The sequence below is a fragment of the Drosophila serrata genome, unplaced genomic scaffold, assembly GCF_035046125.1.
Source record: "Drosophila serrata isolate PLE 108 unplaced genomic scaffold, ASM3504612v1 contig_272, whole genome shotgun sequence".
NCBI classification, from domain to species: Eukaryota; Metazoa; Arthropoda; class Insecta; order Diptera; family Drosophilidae; genus Drosophila; species Drosophila serrata.
In genome coordinates, this window is record NW_028257170.1 from 3669713 (window position 1) to 3694215 (window position 24503).

The 24503-nt window shown below is 42.1% G+C and overlaps 1 protein-coding gene across 14 annotated transcripts in view; it reads left to right on the forward strand.

The window, feature by feature from the left end:
* The window catches only part of LOC110178548 (uncharacterized), a 58592-nt gene that overhangs the window by 28371 nt on the left and 5718 nt on the right, over window positions 1–24503 (forward strand). For 4 of the 14 annotated variants that reach the window (XM_020945709.2, XM_020945711.2, XM_086834283.1 and 1 more), the window contains 8 exons: window positions 8973–9562; window positions 14109–16207; window positions 20399–20623; window positions 21860–22393; window positions 23165–23268; window positions 23346–23440; window positions 23520–23641; window positions 24103–24480. In XM_020945709.2, coding sequence (XP_020801368.2) covers window positions 14420–16207; window positions 20399–20623; window positions 21860–22393; window positions 23165–23268; window positions 23346–23440; window positions 23520–23641; window positions 24103–24480 — 3246 coding nt within the window. In that variant the 5' untranslated portion in view covers window positions 8973–9562; window positions 14109–14419. The remainder of the gene's footprint in view (window positions 1–8972; window positions 9563–14108; window positions 16208–20398; window positions 20624–21859; window positions 22394–23164; window positions 23269–23345; window positions 23441–23519; window positions 23642–24102; window positions 24481–24503) is intronic. The other 10 variants (XM_086834287.1, XM_086834288.1, XM_086834289.1 and 7 more) reach the window with 3 other exon arrangements.

The window sequence follows — 24503 nt, forward strand, 5'->3', positions numbered from 1 at the left end:
ATGGAACGGGGAGGCATACGTCCTGGGAGCACACGCCGAGGCGAAGGAGGTTTTGGGGCACGATTTACGTAAATTTTTATTACAATAATAACGCCGGGGCGGGCGAGAAATACAAACCGACGCGCGAAATATACTTAATGAAAGAAACCACAGCGATCGATTTGTGTATTGGCCGGGCCAAAAAACAAACCACGAAGCGGGGTAAAAGAGAAATGCACGACGACGACGACGAGCCCTAATGATGACACATCCTGCGCGGTGGCGGAAAATGTGGGGGCGGGAAATGTTGCCCCAAGCCCCAAAGACCAGGCCAACCAGTGCGAACCAGTTGTCGAGTATTTCCCAAATGACGTAAGAAGTTGCAAAAGGACTGCGCGCCAAACTGGCACGGATCAATAATCGATGTGTAAAAAGTCACTGACTGTGTATAAAGCAAAGAGGAACTCATTAAAAGTGACTTAACTTGTAGATTCCGTTTGCCCCTGGCAACGTTCCTTTCCTTTTTTTAACGCCAATATTTGGGTGTAAGCATTTCGAATTAATTATTGGGAAAATTTATATAAATAGTACTAGGATGAGTACTAAAAGTTCTTCAAACAACGAATTGTTTTCTGATTTCTCTTTCTTTTTCTATTAATTAATAGAAGTCGGTACTTAATATTCAATTATTTAATAGTTTTTAAAGTTATCAACGTAGTAAAGATACGTATTAGCGGGATAAAGCAATATAAATATCATAAAAGGCCCTAAGAGTGTATTTTCTTCGGACTATATCATTAAACTATAATCCAAATCTTTAAGGTCTGAAAAACCATGTAGAAATAAATCAATAAGGAGCGAAAAGGATTAAAATTAAAACTATACATGGTTTTTAGCTTAAATGGGTATATCTTTTCTGTTTAATAAGTGAAACTGTAGAAGAACAATGTTCCTATGGATAACAGAGACTTCAAATATGATATACAACAATTATTCAAAATTGATTTTATGTTTATAACTTCTTAACAAAATAGCATTGAAATATCTGCAACATGTTTTAATAAATCAGTAAAACTTTATTCTCTCTCAAATCGCAATCCACGAATATATATATTCTTAATTTCCCCATAAATCCCACAATATTTCTGCATTCATTTAGCATTTCAATTAAAAATATTGAATCCTTATGGATCTGACTGTGGTTTGGTCATGCATAACTCTTATATTTGCATAGTTTCTAAATTAATTTTTAGGCCACAATGTTTTGGTTCAATAAATACTGAAAGTTCGCAATACTGCAGTTCGTTTGGCTTTTTCTAAGGAAGCATTTAACTCTCTATTCATTATGCCAACAACTTAAGTTGAATAACAATTGATTCCGAGAACTGCAATCCAAAGGAGTCAACCCTCCCTTTAGATTTCCCAAGAACGATAGGCTGTAGTTTCTTCGTGGAAAAGTCCCAAAGCCCAAGGCCAAGCCAAATTACACAAAATTTATGCTGAAATCATTTGATTTGTGGGCCAGTTTGTGCGAAAACTTTCACTTCTCTTACACATAATTCATTAAGCCCGCTGGAGTTACGCTGTCCTCGCTCAGAACGGTGGGCATTTTGGCTGTCAAACCTGGCCAAAAAAAACTAAATGTGGCCTAAGCCAGGCCGAGTTTTCGAGCTGTCACATATATGTGTGTACGTGTCAAATGTGAATCCAGCTCGCTCAGGCCATGGACACCAGCAGTTGGCGACATCCTTCCAACTCATCCTGCTGTGTCCTGAATCATTGCCATGTGACAGTATAGAATATCGACAGTTTTAGGGCGGTTTTTTTTCGTTTCTTTTTTAATAATAAATCTAGATTTATTTCAGTGATTGGTATACATTTTTAGCTCTGTTTAAGGGGTTTATACTTTAATTTCCAAAATATGGTTTGTGTGTGCAAAGAATAAAGGGAATTTAAGACGGTTTTTGTACCCCTTGAAGGAAGAATGTGAACATTTTAAGCTTAGTTATGATCAATTTCCTATTCGATCTATACAAACTACAGCTTCCCATGTTAATTTCCTTTCTTGTTTAAAACAAAATCAGCGAATTAACTAGTTTAGCGTAGTTTCTATTAGTTCCCTACCAATAATTTTTCTTTTACCGAAACTTTCAATCTAAAACTCGGTCAACACGGCAATCAAGAAGAGGGTTCGCTTCGGTTGATTTCGTTTTGGTATAAAATTAATTTGACATTTCAGACCCGGGGATTCGTTTGACTGGCAATCGACAGGAGATTGAAAGTCAGCAACATATTAAAGTGCCCCGAACACGAACTCGAACCAAAACCAGAAAGTCGAATCGGACTCTAAAGTATACAATTTTGTCTTGCTTCGAAATCTATGTCTATGTCTATGGCTCCGGCGATGTCATTGCCATTTAGGTGGCAAAACTGGAGGCGAAATGGCGTTTATGTGTTTGCATGTCAAGCGCCGTGTCTTCGTGACAGGGAGGGGCATGCCAGAGGTATACGGTGGCTTATGGCTTATGGTCGGTGGGGCGGAAATGGGAGGCTGGATGGAGGAGGAGTGGCCAGGCAGGCATGTTGCATGTTCCCCTGACACGGGGCAGACACCATCAGGCATCAGCCATCGGGAGCCAGTCGGCAGGCAACAAAGTCCGCTCACACACACGTATCCTTCGCAAAATTTGTGTTGATTTGCTTTTGCAACAATGTATTAGGCAAACACAACTGCAACTATGCACTCCCTTGGGGCATACAAGAGCACCCTTGTATATGCTGCATATGTGAAAATGAACTTTCTTCTTGGAATACACATAGGTTAACACCTACACCTACACCTGTGGTCAAAGCAATAGGAGAACTAGCTGAAAATCCCTGAGGGAAAATTGAAATGGAAAGCGAAAACTAGTTCTAGAAGTTTGCAGAAAGAATTGTCTTGACATTGTTTTAATCCACAATATTTTCTGTACTATAAATAACCTGTGAAAACTTGTTTAGGAATAGGTTCCTTGGCAATATACTTTTTGTTCTAACCCAGTTCTTACTCAGCTTCTAAAAATTTATTTAAGACTCTTCATCTTCTATAAATAATACAAAAATTAGCAGTTTATATTAAATGAAAGTCTTCTTAAAAGGTTTATTTTACTTAAAATAGAGTTAAACTTTCATATTCAAACCCTTTTTATTACTTTTAAGACTATTGTTAATAGTTTTGAGTACAGAGTACACACATCCCTGGCAATTGGTTCAGTCTGACCTCTCTGGTTTTGGAAATTGGTTTTGGGGTTCCTCACGTCGTTGGAAAATATTTCAAATGCTAAACTAATCCTAAAGGGTTTTGCAGTTGTCCAATGAAATTGGCAACTGAAAATGCAATAAGCTGTATTTTGTGTCCCAAAATGAAATGAGCTTGAATACGTGATTTTTGCACAATCAAATGCGTTTTGCTGATTGAGAAGGGAATTTTAGGTAAAGGAATTTACATAATTTGAGTTCTTTGACAAGAGTTATTTATGCATGCTTTTTACCTGGCCTTAAGTTCAGTTACAGTCACAGGATTCCCTCCTTTTGCCTCGATCCTCGAACGTTTTGCATTTTCGTACGTAATTATCCTTGCGTGCGGTTGTCCCGTGCCTTTGGTGGCCGTAAAATCTGTTTGTTCGAAACCAGTGCAGCGAACACGGAAAATGTATCCTTCCCTCTCCCTGAATCCCTGAGTCCCCGCTGAATCCTTGCTGGCGTTTGGGCAAAACAATCGAAATGGCCGTCGGTCGGTCGGTTGGTTGCCTGAATGAGGTCCGTCCTTATCTGCAGCTACTACGCTCTCTCCTCCGCTCTTGTGCAGGGTGGCCAGGACTCCTCCGGCTTGTCCTTACGGCTTATCAGACGCCAATCAAAATGGTGCACGCGGTGGAAGCGAGCGAGCGAGCGAACGAGAATAAGGATGTCGAGAACGGCAGATGCCACGTGTCGGGCTATTTAGCATGGAAATTCGCTTTGTGGCGACGGCTATAACCGGGACACAAAGCGGCCACACCGGTACTGGCCTGCACTGGAAGAAAATATATGTAAAAATATGCTAAAGATACATGATTTAGAAGAATTTATGGGGCTTTAAAGAGCTGATTAAGCCTCAAGTCCAGCAAGAAGCTCATTCCTTTTGAAATGTGTATTGAATTGATTTATAATTGCATTTTTTTAAACCACAATAAAACAATTTCTTTACCTTCTATACAATTTAAGCAAGTAAGAATTTCAAATATTCTTGCATTTAATAAACAATTTACTAAAGCCTAAATCACTTTCTTGAACTCATGGCATCCTCTTCGAGAAAGGGTTCCTTAAAGTATCTACCTTCGATTTATCGTCTTCATATTTGATCCCTGTTTATTTCTGTGTATAAATTACATAAAGACTTCAAGGTAACCGGCAAACTCGGAACACAAAACACGCAAACGGAGCATTTAAATCGATTTCGTTGGGAGTGCGGGAACCAGAAGGGAGTCCGCCGGAGTAGCTTGTTTATAGCTCCTGCAAATTTATCTGACTGTTTTGCTGTTATTTATGGACGAAGGACCCCCCTGAACCTCACACTCCTATATACCCGCTCTGGTCAATGTTCTCTGACTTGGCCATTGCAATGGGGTTAAAGCCGGTGGAAAGTAGGTCCATTCAATTTGCAAATTTGAGCACCCGTAAAGTGGCCCAGTTGTGGCTGAATTGTGTGCCGGAAATATTTCCCCATAAGACTTCCTCCTAAATCGAGTGTAATCATAAATGTCCAAACCACACCTCCTCCTCCTCCTACTCCAGTCTGGCAATTAATTCGAGCGTGTTTTAAAGTCAAACTTGATTAGGATAATTAAAAAAGGGAAAGTGGTTTATGTTCAACAATAAGCTAATTAAAAATACTGGTGTATTCATGGACCTTTTTTTCTAATGCAAAACATATTTTGTTCCATTTTTAATTTTACGAAATTGCAGTCTAAAATTTATGTACCCATTCTTTTTATACCATTAGCCAAAGAGCAACCCCCTTTTAGAAGCATATAATTTATATATTATGGAACATAAATTAGCTGCATTTCTAAATTAGTTTTATTTGAGGGGAAATTTCAGAGTATGACTTTTTGCTTTGATTTATTTGAATTTAATTAATTTTCGCTACAAAAATTACTAATATTCTTTGTAATAGCAATTTCTGTTAAAGCTTGTGTAATATTATACATACTTTGCTTCAATAACAAATCAAACGATTTAGGTTGTAAAATAAATACATTTTGCAATTGCCAAGAGGATTGTTATTTATTGAGAAGCCTAAAACCAAAGATGAAATCAAATAAACAAAATGATTTAAAGATAAACCTCTTTGCTCTAACTTTGTGGTTCCACAAAACAGATCAAATATTGGTTTCCTTTCCTTGGCAACCACTTTTCTCTGTAGGTCAAATTAATTCAATCAGATTAGTCTACCAATCTTTTTGGCAACAAACTTTAGCCAAAGATAGGAAAGTTACGCAACTCCAACCTGCATTCCTAAACAATAACTTTACATTAGCTCTTCCATTCGCTAAACAATTCAATGTTCGCTGGGTTGTCAGAGACAAGGGGCCTATCTAGGATGCAAAAAGAGGAGCTGTTGGGGTTTACCCAAAATCCGACTGATGTGGGACTCATTCAATTGCCAAACGATTATCTCCAGCCTCATCAAACACACATCTCCACATCGGCCCGGGTTAGAAGTCGATGCGGAATGCCTGCAAATGAGCGACGCTGTGTTTGCGGTTGTCTGCGGATCTACGGATGCGAATACGGGTTCAGGTTCAGAGAATGTGCCGGACACTAGGACATCAGGATACCAGGACACGCGGAGGGATTGAAGAGGGCCAAGGGGTGTATTCAATCTTTGCTCTGTGAACACTCATACACACTCACTCGTTTCTGTGCTCACTCGACTGGATTTATCGACACGGGACAGAGAGTCGCACACACATGGTAGGGGAATGGGGCTTCGGGGGGGAAAAGACTGATGATGGGTGGGTGGCCTTTTGGGCCAGACCACAAACTATTTCAGGTACCTCTAATCGCATTCTGCCAAAAACAATTCGCACTTGACGAGCCGCCCAGTGCCCCAGAAAAACGAAACTGAAACTGAAGCTGAAACTGCACCACAACAAAAGCCAAGTGGCTAGCTGGTTGGGCGAAAACTGACAGACAAACTGCCGCATTGTCATTGAAATTGTTGGCCGACTTTTCTTTCTTTTTTTTCCTGGGTGTTCTTTGTAGTTTGGCTTTATCGCAAGGTTTTCTCTTCTCTTTCTGTATATACCCGTCAATCCATGCAGGATGCATGTGGGGTATATATGTACATGTAAAAGGATAAATAAATATTGCTTAAATGAACCTTAAAATGAAGAGTAATTCCTTATTGAATGAAACTTTAAATTGAATACAAAGTAACTTGGAACATTGTAAACCATTTTTGTGCACTTTGCATGCCCGGGTATCCTTGAGTCGTAGCTCAGGGTCAGAGTGATATTTGCAGGACATTTTTTTGTTTGTTATTCCCTCTTGGTGCCTTTGGCCTGGCTCCCGTCTGTCATCGGGCATCGGGTCCTGTGCCAATTCCCGCCCCGACGCCATTGTTCGGGGCCACATCGGGAACTATAAATCAACAAATTTGACAGCAGAATGTGCAAAAGTGGTAAACAAAAAGCGGCTTCGACTTCGGCATCGGCATCGGCATCGGCATCGGAAGCAGTTGCAAGACCAAGGACAAAAGACGAGCTATGTGGATGTGGATGTGGATTGCACATTGGGGGGAGTCAGTCTACTGGCACTAGTCTTGCCTCCTGTCAGTGTCCTGGCTGTCTCTCGTCTCCTGTCTCCTGTCTACTGTCTCCTGTCTGCTGTCTTTTGGCTGCTGATGCTGATGTCGTCCTGCTGCTGCCGATGGCCATTATTGGTGGTAATCAAGCGTGATTAATTGAATTGAAATTGAATTTTTGTTTTGCATAACATACTGGGCGGAGCACATGGCATGAAAGCTTGGTTCTTTCGTGGAAAACAGGCTAATGATTTCAGACTCTACTATGAGATTTGATTTTTCCACATAATATTACAAACATCCCTTTGATGGTCTGATTTTGCAGAAATTTATGCAAGCAAACGGAAAGGGAAATAGTCTTTTGGGGCATAATAACTAAGGGAGTATAATTAACACCCGCAAAAGTCTTGAACTAATTGGTAGCCAATTAAGAAGATTTTGAGCTGTGCGGCTTAACAATGAATATATTTGAAGTAAGAAGGTCCTTATTATTATAAACTAATGTGGGATTATGTTAAAAAGGTTGAGAATAGGATGGAGATCTCTGAGAAGACTTTTTAAGGGATATTTCCGGCTTAGGTAAAGTTATTTCAAGTAATTATAGCCTTATTGTTTAGCAGCTTTAAAGTCGTGTTTATTTTTTAATTGATTTTTTAGTTGATTTTTAGTGTCGGTCTAAGTTTTTCTAGAAAGTATCCATCTAACTCTAAGTGGTTTAAAGTAAACCAATTAGGCCTAGAGTTGACGTTAATATTAACAAATAAAGATCAAGCTAAAATCAAAGGGCCTTTAAATATATATATAATGAGTCTTCAGCTAGTGAAAATTATATTATTTTCCCCGACTGAAAATATTTGCACATTTTGTGGTAGAAAAGTATCTTCAGCAGTGAATATACCAACCATTCCTTGGCCAATATAAATTCTTGTTTACCACATTAAATTCGTTGCTTTCTTTTTTTGTTTTCTGGTTTGTGGCTGGTTTCGGCTGCCAAATTTAAAAGCTTTATTATCCTCGCAAGCCTCCTTCGTTGGTGCTCCTTAAATACAAAAGAAAAATAAGGCTGATGTCTCGAATTGCCGCTGTTCCTCGTACTCCCACTCCCTCTCCCACTCCCACTCCCACTCGTACTCCCACTCGTACTCGTCCTTGTACTCGACGTCGTCCTGTGGTACCTTTCACGCGAAATGAGTAATCTGAGGCACGGAACACACGCCGCTGAGCGAGTAGACCGTAATTGTGTTGTGGTTATCCTTCGTGTTTACTCTCTTGTTGACTTAACTTTTACATGATACGAAGATTGGGAATTGAAATGGAGATAACTTTTCATTAAGTAGATTTGGTCTTTCGCTGGTAACCTGTTTATAGAGCGAGTTTCCATTGACTCTTCCAACCAAATTTTTGCGGCTTAAGGTTTCATTTTCATTTCTAAATTTTAAAGTCCTGTACTTATTATCCACATTATTCATAAAGTCCCCAAAAGACCTTGGATTTTGCATCTCCATCTCTGGAAACAAATTTGTATTCATTTGCATTGCGTATTTATTCTTAAGTGTTATGTAATTTATGTAACAACAAAGGACCCGACATTTTTATGGCCTTTTCTCTGTTTGAAAACGATATAAATGTTATTTTATTTGGAGTCTCATTGAAAGCGTATTTTGAATTTAATATCTATCTACTGGCTTTACAACTTGAAAGTCGTAAATAAATAAGAGTAGAAGCTGACTTCGGTAAGGCGATCATTCTATACTCTTTGAATGTCTTAATTGGTTCATTTGATAGAATTGGAAAGTGGTCTTAGCAACTTTAAAGGGAAAACCTTTTCTGAGTTTACTTTTATTTAAGTAATACATTTGCATACTGAATTAAAAGTTAACCTATTCTATTGTGTCGGAAATAATTCCTTTACTTCGTTCCAAAATTCGGACTTAAATTTTAATATCCTGCAATGATATAAAAAGGAAATATGGCTTTCAGTAAAGCCAACTTGAGTAACTTGGGCTTTTATGTGATAACAATTGAAGGACTTGCCTTGACTTGACTTTTTCCTTTCACCTTCTGCAAAATATGACAAGTAGTTTTTGAACCTTTTAAGCCATCTATATATAGAATTTACGACTCATCACTAACCCCCTCCTGTGTGTTTTGTGTCTCTTTGCAGGTAACAACTCAAATACAGATGATATATTGCATCGATGCCTCTCGTGCAGGCGCATTAAGTTTGCTTATTGCCGGCAATAAACTCATTTACGTATTCGACCCGACCACGTCCTTGCTACTCCTCTTCCTCCCCCTCCTCCTCCTCTTAAACAAGGTGCTCCTGGTGCTCCCACTCCTCCCCCTGGCTCGGTTACGGAACCGTGTAGGAGTACGGGGCTCCTCGTCAGATACAGATACAGATACAGATACAGATACAGATATAGATACAGGTAGAGATACAGGTACAGATACGGATACTGTGCCCAAGTACTTTGCGCGAGTGTTTAGGTGTGCGGCCGGTGTTTGAGCCGAGCAAACAAAACAAGAACAACAAAGAAACAAACAAACAAATAAGCAAAGAAAACAAACCAACAAACCGAGTGGAAGGCAAACAAATTGCAAAAATAAATGTGCGTCGGGGGGAAGCAGCAGAAGCAGCAGCAGCAACAAAGACTCAACAAAAGGAAGAGGACTCGAAAAAAGAAGAAACAGAAATCGGCATCGGCATCGGAAAAGGAATCGAAGAGGTCCCATTAATGAACCAAAACCAAGGTGAGTAAGTGCCATGATGACAATCATCGAGGAGTGAATGCACATAGAGAAAAATTGCTCTAGAAATATTGAGATTAAATTAATTGAAAAACTAGTACTGAAGCCCCCTTGAAATCTATACAAAATCCAATTGATTAATCAGTTTTAAAATGCAAAATCCTTGAAAAGGTGTTCAAATAGCAAATACCTAAAAAATATAGCATACTTTTCAGCTCTGTATTCGATTGCTGAACCCCATGATATCAGAATGATGAATGGGCATTGTTTCACGCTCGCAGGGGGGAGGGTGAGCGGACTTTGAGTTGTGTTTTTGTTTCGGTTTTGCACTCTGCACTCTGACCCGATTTGTTAAGACAAAACCCGCCCCCCGCCCCCGACTAAAGTTGCCAACCTCTTTGCATAAATCACAGGCACAGCCACGGCTCTGTCTCTCTGCCTCTGATAACTTTAAAAATCAATTTGGGTCCAATGTGTCGCCGGCATCAAAGATTAAACTTTGCCTCAGTCTCTGATTTTGACACGGGACTCAGTTGGCTATATAGCCGCCTCAATTTGCGAGACCTCGGGCTCGGGCTCGGGCTCGGTTTTGGCCTGGCCTGGCTTGGTTTGGCTTGGTTTGGTTTATCGATCAAACTCCCGCTGCAAGTTGGGCCAGGTGGCCACCAGGTGGGAGCTCTGCAAACGGATGCGGTCCTTGCCGACATCCCATCCCATCCGAAACTTGGAGTGAACTTTTGCTGCGCCTTTTGATTGCTCAGCAAAATGTTACATTACCACACACAGCCACATAAAAGGAACCGGCATCGTAATAATGTGCACAGGCCGTGGGGCATAATTCTACTTCTCTCAGGCCAAGTAATTCGATGGTTGTCTATATACAGTGAAGCCTTCCTAACCCTAACCTAAAGTCTGGAATTTAATTGTCTAGAACTCAATTATGAGGGGTTTCTTTAAGAGGTTTAAATTACTGGAAATTTTGTGTCTTTCTTGAGATTTCTATCAGTTGCTAAAGGATTTTTCCAAGTTATATATAAAGAGTAATCAAAGAACTATCTTTTGGGGAAAAATCCCTTCCTCTGAGGTTAAACTGTGCCTGATGGGATGGTCCAACGCCTCTGACACTTCATCTTTGCTTCCACTGTCTGAGTGGTCAGCGGTTCAGAGTAAATCCCTTCACAGGGAAATGGCAATTCTCGCATAAATCGCTCTCGGACTCGAAATAGATGCCTCCGGGGGTTCCAAGCTGCGGATAGTGGTTATTTTAGCAGAGTTCCTCTTACCAATTTGTATGTGGTTCACGTCGGCCAAGTGCGTCAGCGGGGAGCTGGTTGGCCTGGATGGATTGGGGGGCTCTCTGGGTTCCGGCCGAGATCGAGGTTGTGGGGGGGAGGGGACTGCAAATGGCACGGGCCTGGTTCTTATGCTGATGACATCATAACAATAAAAATTAAATTGTTGCTGCTCTGACAGGCAGCGGAAATGACGGCGCTTCGGCGGCTAGTTGCTTTTTTCTTGCTTCTGCTCTTTGCTAGCCGTGTTGGCCGGATTTTGTTGCTGCAGTGAAATTGAAAAGCGCCTTGAACTCGCTTGCCACTCGCGACGACGACCCACATCCCGCCTGAATATAAAATTTTATCGCAAGACACACATTTAATTTAATTTAATGAAAGGCGAAACAACATGCTCGCTTATCTTTAAACGCTCTCCACCATTTGCCCTGCCGTGATACGAACGTATTTTTTGAGCCCACTCCAGGGGAATCCTACGCCTAGACCTGGCCCACACGGAATATTTAAATTGGTTAACGACAAGGCGGCAATTATGCAGGCTTAGGGGAAGAGGGGTCTACCTACCCGCTCGTCCTGATTATTACATACCTTTTCTATTATCAAATTCTAAGGTTTTATCACTCTGCAAGTGTCAAAATTTAACTGAAGTCTTAAATTATATTAAATGAAATAAGAAAGGAAGTTGTTTTAGGGCAACCGATGTTTATATACCCTTGCAGTTTGCAATTTAATTATAGGAATGAATCAGTTTATATATAGAGCATAGCTTTCTTTAAATCAATATTTTTATATGACTATATTTTTAACAAATAAAATTTTCAAAATCTCATAACTTGGCCAAAAATACATTAATTTCAATTCAGAAATCATTCGTATGTTAGTTTTTATTAGGTTAATAAATCTGCATACTCAATTTAGATTTTAAGAAAATTAAAATATTTGCCAATTGTTGAAAATTTTAATGATGTAACCCCTTATTTTTATTTGAAATTTTGAAAAATTTTCAAAAATGTATTTTTTGACAGGACATGGCTAAAACGATTTGGCTGTTAATGCTGATCAAAAAAGTATATAATTTATAGGGTCGAAAATTACTCCTGTACAAGATTCTGACTGAAATACCCTTTAAGGATATAAAAAGGGAATGTTAATAAACCTCTTTTACAGATGATTTCTTTTAAAAGAAACTATGCTTCTATAATAAATATATTTTAAACCTCATTTGTGTAAATAAGGTCTATTTATAAAAATAGGAATCCTCTATTTACCACATATATTTAAGTTCTAGTTGTGCCCTTTATTATGTTCCCCCATAAAACTTCTACTAAACTTTTTAAATCTCTTTGAAATTCAAAAGAAAACATCGAGGTGTCAGGCATAGGCTTAGATTAAAATAAATTCCCACTGGGAATGTCTCCTCAAGAAACACAGATTGGAATCACATCGTGTCACTGTTTTCGCTCGACCTTTTGTGCGTATCCTTTGGCTTTGCCTTAATGTGATTAGAGAGGAGGACGTGGCATTTACCATGTTCCCGGGGGAACATGTCTGTCGATTAGGCAACGTGTTAAGAACACTTAATTGAAAATAACTTGGCCTCCGCGTGCCCCCTAACTTCTACTCAAAAAAGGGGTGACGGGGGTGAGACCCCTGGAATCAATGGAGGTAGCAACACCTCGGCTTGTGCCTCTCCAACCCCTGGAACCCCTTCCTTGGCTGTCAGCACCCCCCACAATGTGTATGGTGCGTGGCATGAAGGATGGTTGGCTTTATTAAAGGACCTACCGACCAACCGACCGACCGACCGACCGTCTGAACTCTCTGGCCCGGCTTAATTATACATTATTTTGGCCTAAACACAAGCAGCAAACACACCGGTTCCAGCCGCAGGCTGCTAGCTGGGATGTGTGCTCCTTGGCTTGGAAGGGGAAACAAGGAGGGAAGGATTGCTGGTTTGTGGAATTGGGGGCACGTTGCGTGCTCGAGGGGCGTCCAGGCGTGTGCAATGATTTATTTGCAACAGCCAGGGGCAGGCTGGCTGTCAACTCTCTGTGAGCTGTGAGCTGTGAGTGCCACACACTTCTCCTGCTCCTTCTCCATCCACATACGCACTTTGTATGTTTATTTACTGTTATATTTATGTGCAAATAATATTAATAACAATAAAGTTTTCTGGCCCGTTTTATGGGCAAGTTTGTTCTGGGTCCTTAGGTGACTCCTTGTCCTGGCCTCCCGCCTTCGAGAAAGAAAACCATTGAAAATCAGGAAAATAGGCACAGGATTGTTTATGGTTTTAGCCTTCTGCCAAAAGTAAGTCCACATTCGGCTCCCCAAAAGAACATCTTAAAGTTATGTGGCGAATATAAATGTACGATTATGGGAGAGAGACTTTGGAACGTGACCAGGCAGCAGTGGAATCAATAAAAAATAGGATCAAATAATGGTACTTGAAATGAATAAACAAAAACCCCTTCACAATATGTAAATATTTAATATTTCTAATATTGCTATGCTTCTTCTTTATGGTTGTAATTGCATTTTTTAACGTTTTTTTAAACGTTGCAATGCCTTAGCTTGAGCTTTGACTGGCCATTCTGGCTGATTAATTCAGTTTGTTGCCAATCGTCAATCGCTTCGACATCCAAATATATGCACATTGATTAAACTTTTCGGATTTGCCATCCGGATTGGCAATCGCTTTCCAGGGCATCCTGGGACCAGAGGACTCATGAAATTATGTGAAAAACCCGTCGGGGCCAAGCCAAAACCGGTTCTCATTTGAAATGCTAACACGTTTTCCCAATTTCCATAACAACCGAAAAAACTTTAAAGGTTGCTCCTGCTGATGCTGCATACTATATGTATATATATACAAATCGAAGGGCGAAAAATAGCAATAACGGTTGAAGATTATGACTGAATGGATTATCCTAAATTGATTTGCTCGGAAAGTGGTTGTATTTGCATTTTGTCAGGACTTATTTGGTTGCCCCTTTGTTAAACTTGTTTGAGAAAACTCTGACAAAAATATATATACATACATTTACTTTAAAGATTAGCTAATTCAAGCGGCAAATTGTCGGTTTTTGGCATATTAATTTTTAAACAAACAAAGTTAGCAGCAAATATATGCGGTTTTAATGACAGTTTAAATTTGCAAAATTTATAGATGGAGATTATCATGCAAACCACTCCTCGATTAATGTCAGCCTTAAATTTAATTATGCAATTATTATACGTTTTCTTTTTACTTCCAGCAAAACCAACGAACATCAAAACTATATATATTTAATATATAGAATATAAGCAATATGAGCAAAATCTAACTATAATGAAATCGCTTTAAACCGCACCTAGTGTTAGTCGAAACGGAATACATCTTAAAACGTGTTTCCTATTGGGGGAAAATTGACGCTTCATAAGTTAACGATTTAGTGAATAATTACGGACCACTTAAATTAGAGAGAAAATCAGAGAAAACTCCAAAGAGAAAGAGAGGACTCGCAAAACCTTTTCCGGAGAATCAGCGGACGGGGAATCTCTGGCACCACGGCGAAGGGCGGCCGTAATGGGTGGTGGCTTTGCGGCGCCACCGATTACATTAGCCAGCAACCAGCGCCCGGCCTTGAACAACCTGGCCAAGATCCCCACCTCCTCCACGACGACGGCTATGCACGAGAAACTCCTGGACAAGGAGGACAAGACTGAGAGGACCAATCTGCTGGGCCGGTCCAAGGAGAAACCGCCCAAGGATAAGGCGGCGCAGCCGAAGCAATCCAAGTTTGCGGAGCGTCTGCGTCGCTCCTTTCGACGCGGCGACCACCGATCCCTCGAGTGCAAGCGTCAGGAGCCCACGCCGGAGGAGTTAAGGGCCAAGAGTCGAGCCACACCGCCACCGCTGCCCAGTTCCCTGCCCGCGGACAATAACAACCGGTTGCCCTTTGCCTTCAGCCACCTTAATCTCCCAGGACTGGGCCTGGGTGTCGGCCTTGGGGGCTTGGGTGGCCACATCAATCCCGCCCTGCTCCTGGACAGCCCCGACGAGTGCACACCGCCGGAATACGCCTACCAGCACCTGAGCAGCGTAGCCACCACCAATTCGAGCACATCCCTGGAGAGCAGCTGCGAGCTGGGCGAGCTGAGTGGCGGCTCCCAGACCAGTGTTTACTATTGGGCCTCCATGGGTGGCGAGGTGAGCACAGCAGCGGGGGGCGCAGCAGCAGGAGCCGGAACTGGCACAGGTGGAGTGCCCATTGACACTCAGGAGCGTGATAGACGCCGCCTCGAGACGCAGTCGAGCAATCGGAGTGATCAGCAGCCCATCAACAGCAGCAACAACACCACGAATGTAACAGCAACCACAACTTCCTCATCCACGGCGGCTGGGAATAATAGCAGCAGGAGCTGCAGCCTGACCAGCGAGAGCAGCTCCATCCGGCTGACCCGCCTCCAGAACTTCCTTTTCAAGAGTAGCAACGAGAGCTCACGCAGCTGCCAAGGGCACTCGAACGAGGGCTTCACCGTCTCCTCGCACAACTCCTCCTCCGGGGAATGGGAGCAGCTGGGCGCCTACCTGTCCAGTAGCAGTGGCGTGGGCGGTGGTCATGACTTCCACGGCGGCTCCTTTCCCGAGGAGAGCACACCCGATGAGACGGATAACACGCTGCCAGTGGAGACTGGCAGCAGTGGAGGTGGCTACTATCAGTACACTCTGACCTCGCCGAACAATCCCTTCCTGCCGGAGATTACGGCACGCACGTATCACAGCACCTACGATGGGGATGAGACTGAAGGTGGCGGCGGTGCTGGTGGAGAGTCCTTAACAGAGGACCTGCAGCTGGACGGGAATGTGACCTCGGTGAAGTACACCAGTGGAGCGAGGTCTGCTCAGCTGCCGACGCCTTCCTACAGTCGTGCTGGGTCCCAGGAATCAACGCACAGCGAGGGAGGAGGACCTGCAGGTCCCACTCCCAGCCCGGCATCCAGCTCCTCCTCCACACCTGGACGGCATCGGAGGAAGCTGTTCAGCCTAAACTCGCCCACGCGGCTGCTGCATCATCAGCATCAGCAGCAACAGGGACCGCAGAGTGGAACCACCTCGGCATCGCCGCCATCCGGCGGGAGTAGCAACGAGGGCGGCGGCAGCAGTAGCTCCAAGTTCAACTCTGCGAGTCTGGTGCGGAGCCTCAATCCGTTCCTGCCCAGTGTCACCTCGCCAAAGAAGGCGCCGCTCAAGCAGGCGGCGGTGACGTCGCCGGGCTCGGTGACCCCTGACCTCAGCACGAAGCGCGAGGAATTCCTGCGCGCCACCATGAAGATCTGCCTGGTGGTGTCGCCACCGAACAGCAAGCTGCAGGTGAGTCCTGCGGGGCATGTCCGGGAAATCCGGCAAAACGCAGAGTGTGCCATGGCGTAACATGGCGTGGGAGGTGGTCAACAAATTATGCGCGGCCTTAATCAAATGTTTACTTAGCGAAATGAGAATAAACATATTTCCACTCTTATGTGCGCTCGTATTTTCGTTTTATTTCCCTCTGTTGTCGGTTCGTTCTTGTTTGTGTTTTAAGTTCTCGGATATTAAATTACGGAATTACCCGGGAATATAAGAGCGCAAAGAAAATTATTTACATCCATGACGTAAGGCGTCTGAATTCCTAAAGATGCTTTAACGTTCATAAATAATTGAATGCACTCGAAAAACATTTAGTTCTCAACTTGCTTAATTCCAAATAGCATTTGGTTTTATTTGTTATTTATATTCCATTTAATTGGACACTATACATAATTAATGATCAAAACCCATTATGTTTAAGGTCACATTCTTGATTTATATCTCAATATTTTATGCGTTAATCATGCACTGTGATTATTTATAGGTTTTGTGATATTTCGTTTAGAGATTATTAAAAAGGTCACTTTACTCATTTATAAGTTGAATTTGAGGCATACAAATTAAGTAAGTTAGTTATAGAATATATTTTAAAAGAGTCTTGCCTTTTAATTTAATTTCTAAATGTTATATATTATTTTCTTGAAGTCTTTTCATTTAAATTAATCAATTCTCTTATAAAACCAAATTTCTTAGGCATATAATATATAAAACCTTCCTCTAAAGACCCAGCACAGAGTGCATAAGCTTATATTCCGTTTTGCTAAAGGCTTTTAAGCTTGAATGGAATCGCAATAAGCGATGCTGGACAACTCTGACCGCCACGCAATTCATAAATATTATAATATAGACATTCCGCATAACGTATACGCAGTGTGGTACCATAGAAACTAATGCGTGCACATACGGGGGGAGTTGGGATATGTGAGAATGTGGGTGCGAATTCAATTGTCGCCGGAACATATTTAGAGGCATTAGCGCAAGTGCAGTCAAGCAATAAATTGCATCAGCAATTTGTTCTGCACCACAATGGGAGGGATAGAAGTCCTTCTTAACTCCTCACCCGGAGAAGAGGGAAACCACCAACCAAAGCCAAGCGAAAGCGAAGCTGCCATTTCTCGTAGTAGTTTTGCTGGCGAAAAATCCATTCAGATTATCAATGTTCCACAAAGAGCCCGAAGTATCTTGCAGAATATTTTCATAAGAACTGAGCAAATCTCTCAACATCTGCCTTTGGGCATCCAAATAGGCCACTTCACCTTCTCGGCCATAATCATAATTTGTACGTTTATTACAAAATCTAATCCTATTAGTGGCGCCAGCGGGCTGTCTTCAAAAGGTTCTAGAGCACAAACAGGATGAGGGTGCACGTAAACGAAAACAATTATGGGAGAATAACTAAATGAATAACAAGCCTAATAAAAATTACTGCAATTTTTCAGGAAAAAAACCATCAGTAACAGTTTACAAGAATATTGTATACCAAGAATAAATTCTTAACTTAGCACAAGTCTAACTTGGACTCCTTTCATTTCCCCTTTTGGGTGATTTCTCATGGCCTTGTCCGGAAAGTGATTTCCCATGTAACGTGTGCCTCATGCACCAAAGTTCACTTTGTCAATCTTTGTCCGCTTTAAGTAACCATGTTAACAGGCAAATTCCTTGGCCCAGACACATGTATTAAAGTCTTCAAGTGATTATGTAATCGCGTTAGCAAACATTAGAAGTGACCCACCACTATAATGGTGTAAATTATGTAATGCACAACTCCTACTGCAGAACAAAGCATATATACAAACGAAATTATTATTTCCTCACTCTCCGGATTCTACAAAAATTAAAGTGTTCATTTTACGAGAACCTATGAGTGTATGAAAACTCAATTTTTTTGTTGTGTCGGAAGCAAAAGGCCAAGCTAAGCCAAAAGTCCACGTCAGAGGGGAAAGCTACAAAAAAGTAGCATATCAGTGGCATTATGGACTATGAGGTATCCCTTAGTTAATTTCATAAATATAGTTTTTGATATAACCACATTCAATATTAAAATGTGAATGGAATTCAAGTCTAGTTTAGGTTGTATTCTGGCTAACAAGAACCTTCTAACCTCATCTTATGAATCTTGTTAAACAGTATTCTTTTAGTTCAACATTCACTTAAAACTCAGGCACAATATACCCGGATATTTTGTGATTTGCTGGAAACAGTCAACCAGCCAGGAAAGCCGCAGTGGGCGAAACAACTCACAATATAACCGGAAACAAAAACATAAACCAGAGTGAAAGGGCAAGGGCCATACCGGGGACCGACCGACAGCTGGAAATTGCCAAAACAGAATGTGAAATATTGTCGTCAGCAGGAATATTAGACCAGAGAGCTGCGAGCTGCGAGCGTATCCTTGGGCGCACTCCGGGGGAGTCAGCAGTCGGTAGTCGGTAGTCCGGGATTCTAGGATCCAAGGGAAATGCTTGCCGGCGAGATTAGCGGCATCAAGGGGGCATGAATGGCATCCGTCTCGGGGCTTAAATTCTCGCAACTAGAATGCCATGCATGCCGCGGCGCACAGGATGCGGGAGAAGTCCTGCTCGTCCTGCTCGTCGCCCCCTCGTCCATTTGATGTTTCAGCAAATGCAGAGAAATAGCAATTCAAGTGAAATAAATCCCAAATATTCTGCTGGGGAAACTCGTGCCAATTCATTGGCAATTAACCAGCAAAGACAACAAAAACTGATTATACTGACTTGACCTTGTACAAATCCACATTTAGAGCATTTTTCCCCCTCATATTGTATATATTTTCACAAACTTAATCGAGGTTTTTAGAAAGTCTAGATCGCATTTCAGACATGAAAAGGCTCAAGAACCAAGTGCGGTTAATGCGAATTTAAGCACAAGGTTTTTCTTCCTTTTTTTTTGCGTTGAGAACAATTTAAACCGAGGCATTGAGATGTGTAAATCACGCCGGGTGGGCGGGTCCTTGGCAAAGGACGTGCGTTTGGGTGCCGTTGGGTGAGGCATTGACTTTGAGGCGGTCCCTGACTTTGGTCCATGTCCCTCACTCACTCACTCACTCACCGAGTAAGGGGCCGGCTTGGGGGGCACTTGACTGATGTAATCTCAGTGCATTAGGCGAGGACAGGAAACCTTCGAGGACACGTCTAGGGCTCTTGGCCGCTGGCGCGCAATCTTTTTGTTCTCGATGCATCTTTTGGACGATGACGACGACTACTCGTTGCCATGTTGCCAAGTTACCAAAGCTTCAAGCAATTTATTATTTTTTTCCTTTTTGCTTTCCGGCAAAATGCACTGAGCTTCTCATTGTCTCGCTAACGCCCGGCGCCAAAAGCATTCAAAACATTATTCTCTGCATTAAGCGCGAAAAATATTCAGTAATTCGATGTGGTTTCAACAAAGTCCCTTGGATGCAGTGGCTTGATGACTCTGTGGCAGCATCTCCCCCCAGCTCCCAAAGGTCGCGTGCAACACAATGCAGTGCCGAAAGCATCTTGGAATACACAAAGGAATATCCGGATTAAACAACAAAGTGCTTTTTATAGCTCATAAACCAAGGACTTTTGCTCACAGCTACTTATAGTTCTCCAAAACTAACAATAATTAATGTGGGTCAAAAAATAGGTCCAGAAATTGATTTATTTATATTATTTTTTTACGATTATAATTACTTTTCATGTGATTTATGTTTACTTTAAGTATTGTTAATTTATTTATTGTTATTGTATTAAGTATCATTATTAAATACAAATATGCGCTTCTGGTATTATTTGCCTTTATTATAAAATTCCCCAATTAAAAATAAACTTCATTCAAGCCACATACCGAATTAATTTAATATCCACTCTCTCCCATAAATATTCTTTATTTTTTGTATTATTGAATATTATTTTTAATGCATCTAGAAACTGCCTGTATGTATGCATGCCATAAAAAGGCTATGTTTCATCCGCTTACCTTTTAAATTGAATTTTTTATTTGAATAAAAGCGCAGGAGAGATGAACGGGTTTGGTGAGCCATCAAAAACAATATGTAAAAAGCCCTCGATAACGCGAATAAAATTTAATTATAAATATCTGCGCTTCACGCCTCAATAATTCCCCACCTAGATTCACAATCCTGATTTCCATTTCATTTTTCTGTTGCAGCTGAAATCGAAGAGTCTCACGCACTTGGATGGCCTCGACTCGGGTGTGGTGGCCTGCCAGCACGGTCCTCCGGGAATCGCCACCACCACCGGCACCAGCACCACCACTGCTGCTCCTGCTGCTGCTGGTGGTGGCACTACCCACGCTTTCCATGGAACCAATGTGAATCACGGACTGTTTGCCACAACAGGAACACCCGGATCCTTGGGCCGACAGGCCAACGTGGTAAGTGACGGGCTTGGGGGCCAAGGGGCACATGCTAAACCACCGGCCAATGGCCAATGGCCCTGGACTGGGCCACTTAGTCAGCACATCCATCTTGCCTAGAATGTGTATGTACACTGAGGGAAACTAAAGGCGATCTAAGCTCACAGTAGTATTTATAGAAGATGCTGATGCTGTCTATAAAATACATTTATACCGCCTTAGATCGCCTTTTCTTCGAGTGTAGCATGTGGAGTGTAGTTGTGCCCACTGTAGAGATTCGCTATTCCTGGGTTCCCTGGACCCTCGAGAGGAAGTCCGTTCGCAAATTGATAACAAATTACTTTGCTTGCTCTTTTTGTGTCCGTCTTTGATTTCTGTCTATTTTGATTTTTTAGTGCTGCTCCTTTTGCTGCTGCTGTTGTTCTTTGTGTAGCTGTCATTGATTTACGCACAGTCAGTTGTTTTTTTATTTGTATCTTTTGCACCAACTATCTGTAACTGTTAGTCATAGGGAAAACCCCGCCATGAACGTGCCTTTTCTGCAATTTTAAGTGAGATGGGTTTTTCCCCCCACTTTTAAGTGTCATCAATTTGTAGCCTTCAGTTCGCTTTTCTTAGTCAAACGAAGTGTTGTTTTAATGAAGGGTAAGGTGTTTCTTAACTAAGTTCGAGAAGAAACTGGGTAGTGACAGTTTAAATATTCAAGAATCTTTTAATAGTAGAATTAGACTTTGTAATTGACTTGGTTTTAATTTTTTCTCTTAATTACCTAAATGTCTTTTAAAAATTTATTATTTTCTTTGTACAGAAAGAGTTTTGAAATAAGAAACTCATTAAGCCAAGGCTTAAAATGTCTTAATTTGCATCCTTGTGCATCAGTTTAATTGATGCTAAATCTTTCTACAATTTCTGTGGCACCCATGATAAGTATAGGTTAACTAACAAATGAAACTTTTAGATTATAATACATCTTTTCCCTGCACCTACTTTTATTTGAAATGCTTGACAATTGGATTTATTTGGATGAAGTGCACAGTAGAATACACTCTGTACATTTGCTATGGAGTATAGAACCATGTAGTCACCATAAAAATATGCTCACCAAATCTGTCTACTACTATCTGTTCTCTGTTCTCTCTCCAACTGTTCTCTATCTCTCCCCCGAACTATCTCTATTTGCTATTGTGTTTTTATTATTTGATCGTTGCTTATTGAAACATAAAACCCCCAACAAAAACCCGCGATGCTTCTCAGACGGAGAAGAGCGAACCAAACCCTGCATCAACCCCTCAGCTGTCAAGTCAGCAGATATCCACTCATCCTCCACCCAGTCAGAGCCATCATCCTGCACCCACCATTTACACTCAGGCACCGCAGATCGTGCGGCGGACGCCCTCGCTGATGCTATCGCTATCGCCAACGCTCGATGCCTCGACGACGACAACGACTATGGCCAGTTCGGCCTGCTTTGGCACTGGCCATGCCAGTGCAGGATCCCTTCACCAGCACCACCAACACCAGCACCACCATCACAACCAGCAGCAACTGGCTAGCGGTGGCATCAGTGGCTCCATTCCGGCTACTCATGCAATACCCTCCTCCAAACACTTTCAGTTTGCTGGCGAAACAGCGGCCAGTTCGTCTGCCACTCTGAGTCCCTACAGCACCACCACGCCCAATGGTGGTGGTTTGACCTCTCCAGCGGGTGGCCCAACATCCTCCAGTGCAACGGTGAAAAAGAAATCCTCGTTCATGAAGCGCAAGAAGCCACTGCTGACGCGCAGCGAGGTGAGTCTGCGAGGCTGTGACACCTGAAGAAGCTAAAGATGCTGGGGCTGAGGCTGAGGCTGAGGCTGAGGCACCTGAAAGGCCGGCCAGCGGCAAGGAAGCTCTGAATCTGGGATTAAGCAGGGATCTCGAATGGCTGCACAATCGGAGGGTCCTGTCACCTCGCTCTCGTCGTCATTAATGCTTACTTGAGACAGACGAAAGACGTTTTCGTTGGCGACGGGAATGGGAATGGGAATATATATATATATATATCTTTTTTTTAATTTCTTTATTTGCCTTTGTCGCCTTAATCAGCAAAAGTTGTCTCGTAGAACTTTCCCCCTTTTCCGCTTTCCTTTCTCTACTTTCCTTTTCCTTTCCTTGCCTTCGTGGGTTTTTCCGGGCCCCCATCTCTCCTCTCCACGTCAAGCGGAGAAGGATTCCGCCAACACAAATATACGGAGAATATTCCTTGATGTTTGCTTTTATTCCAGTAGTTTCTGTGGGCAGAAGGATGCCTACTGCTCCCCCAGCCTGCCGCCAGATGCAATCTTCACACTCCCAGGGCCGTCAAAGAGAGTGCTCTCCTCTGGCAGTCACAAGTGATTTTTGCTTGGCGGTCCTTTTGAAGGCTAAATTAAAAGGGTTTTTTGTTTTGGGGTTTCCGAATTCAAAGATTAGGATCTCTGAATTAAGAGGAAGAAGGTTCTACTTTGGGGAAAATATATTTAATATATATAATATATATTTATGCTAACTTCTATGATTATTCTTAATTCCCCAATTTAGGTATCCAGCTCAGAATTCTTTTCCGTGTCATTCTGTTTGGAATCGTCTCAACAACAGCATCCTGATGAAGAGTTTATTCCTGCCACCAAAGGCGTAACTCTACTGTGAGTTACCTTTCCCCCAAATATTATATAAAACTTTCATATTAAATGGGGTTTAAATTTCAAATAAATATTTTTAGCAACGCACTGAGCCACGCTTTGCGAAGGCGCAACATCAGCTTTTCACAGATCACAATTACGGACAATAATCCCACGCCCAGTTTTTTAGATGCAGGTATGAGTCTTTGACCTTGTCGACTTCATTCTTGGAATTTCGATGCTATTTACTGTATCCTATGTCCTGACGCACACAGGTCCCTCGCCCGTTCCCGTTTCCGTGGATGAGCAGACCGATGTGGAGAGCCTGGCTGGACACCATCTCTGCATTACGGAGCGAGGCAGCAACCGAAAACCCCTGCAGAAGGCAGCTTCCTTTGTAAGTTTCCCTTTTAAAAATAGCTAATGGGAAAATAAACATTTTTTACGGTCAGCCATAAAGTTTACAGCGAAAGTAGAAAGAATCACCTTGAGGTGACTTTCAAGCCAAACTGCATGTGTGTTATGAACAGTTTGTGAAGTCGTGTTAATTTATGCGCTTCAAAATGTTCTACAGAAAATGCCAAGTGCAGTTATTATAATATTATGATAATGCAGTTTTTACATAAGTAAAATTTTTATGGGGAAAAGGTATAAATGGAAAAATATAGAGGAATTTAAAGTCCACTATACTATGCCCAGAAAAGTATGCTATAAAATGTTAAGTCTAAGAAAAGGAGCATTTAATATTTGTATTAATGTTTTTAGACACATATCCTATTGATTTCAAACCCATTGCTAGGTGTTCTTAATGCTCCTCATTTTCATATTTAAATATACCCTCTTCCCTTACGTATCTAGGGCTCCCGACAACCTCCACCACGACTGCTGCCCTCCGTTTCCACCGAGGAGACCAGCGAGTCGGGCGTGGCAGCTGGTAAACAGATCAAGCAGCGTTGGTCCTCCATCTTTGGAATCAAAAATCCACAACAAAGCCAACTGTGCGAACTGCTGAATAGCTATAGCCGGAATGGAGTACCCCAGCGGGCGGACGGCCTGAGCTTTGAGCACCCGGATCTAGTCAACTCTTTGGCCTATCTGCAGGACATGCACAAATCCTGGCGCGACTTTGTGGAGAGCAGCACAATGAGCGAGAGTGAGGTGAAGATACAGACAGCCATCTGGGAACTGGTCACCACCGAGGTGTACTACATACATGCCCTGCAAACGGTGACGGATGTGAGTGGAGGAGGAGTCTATAG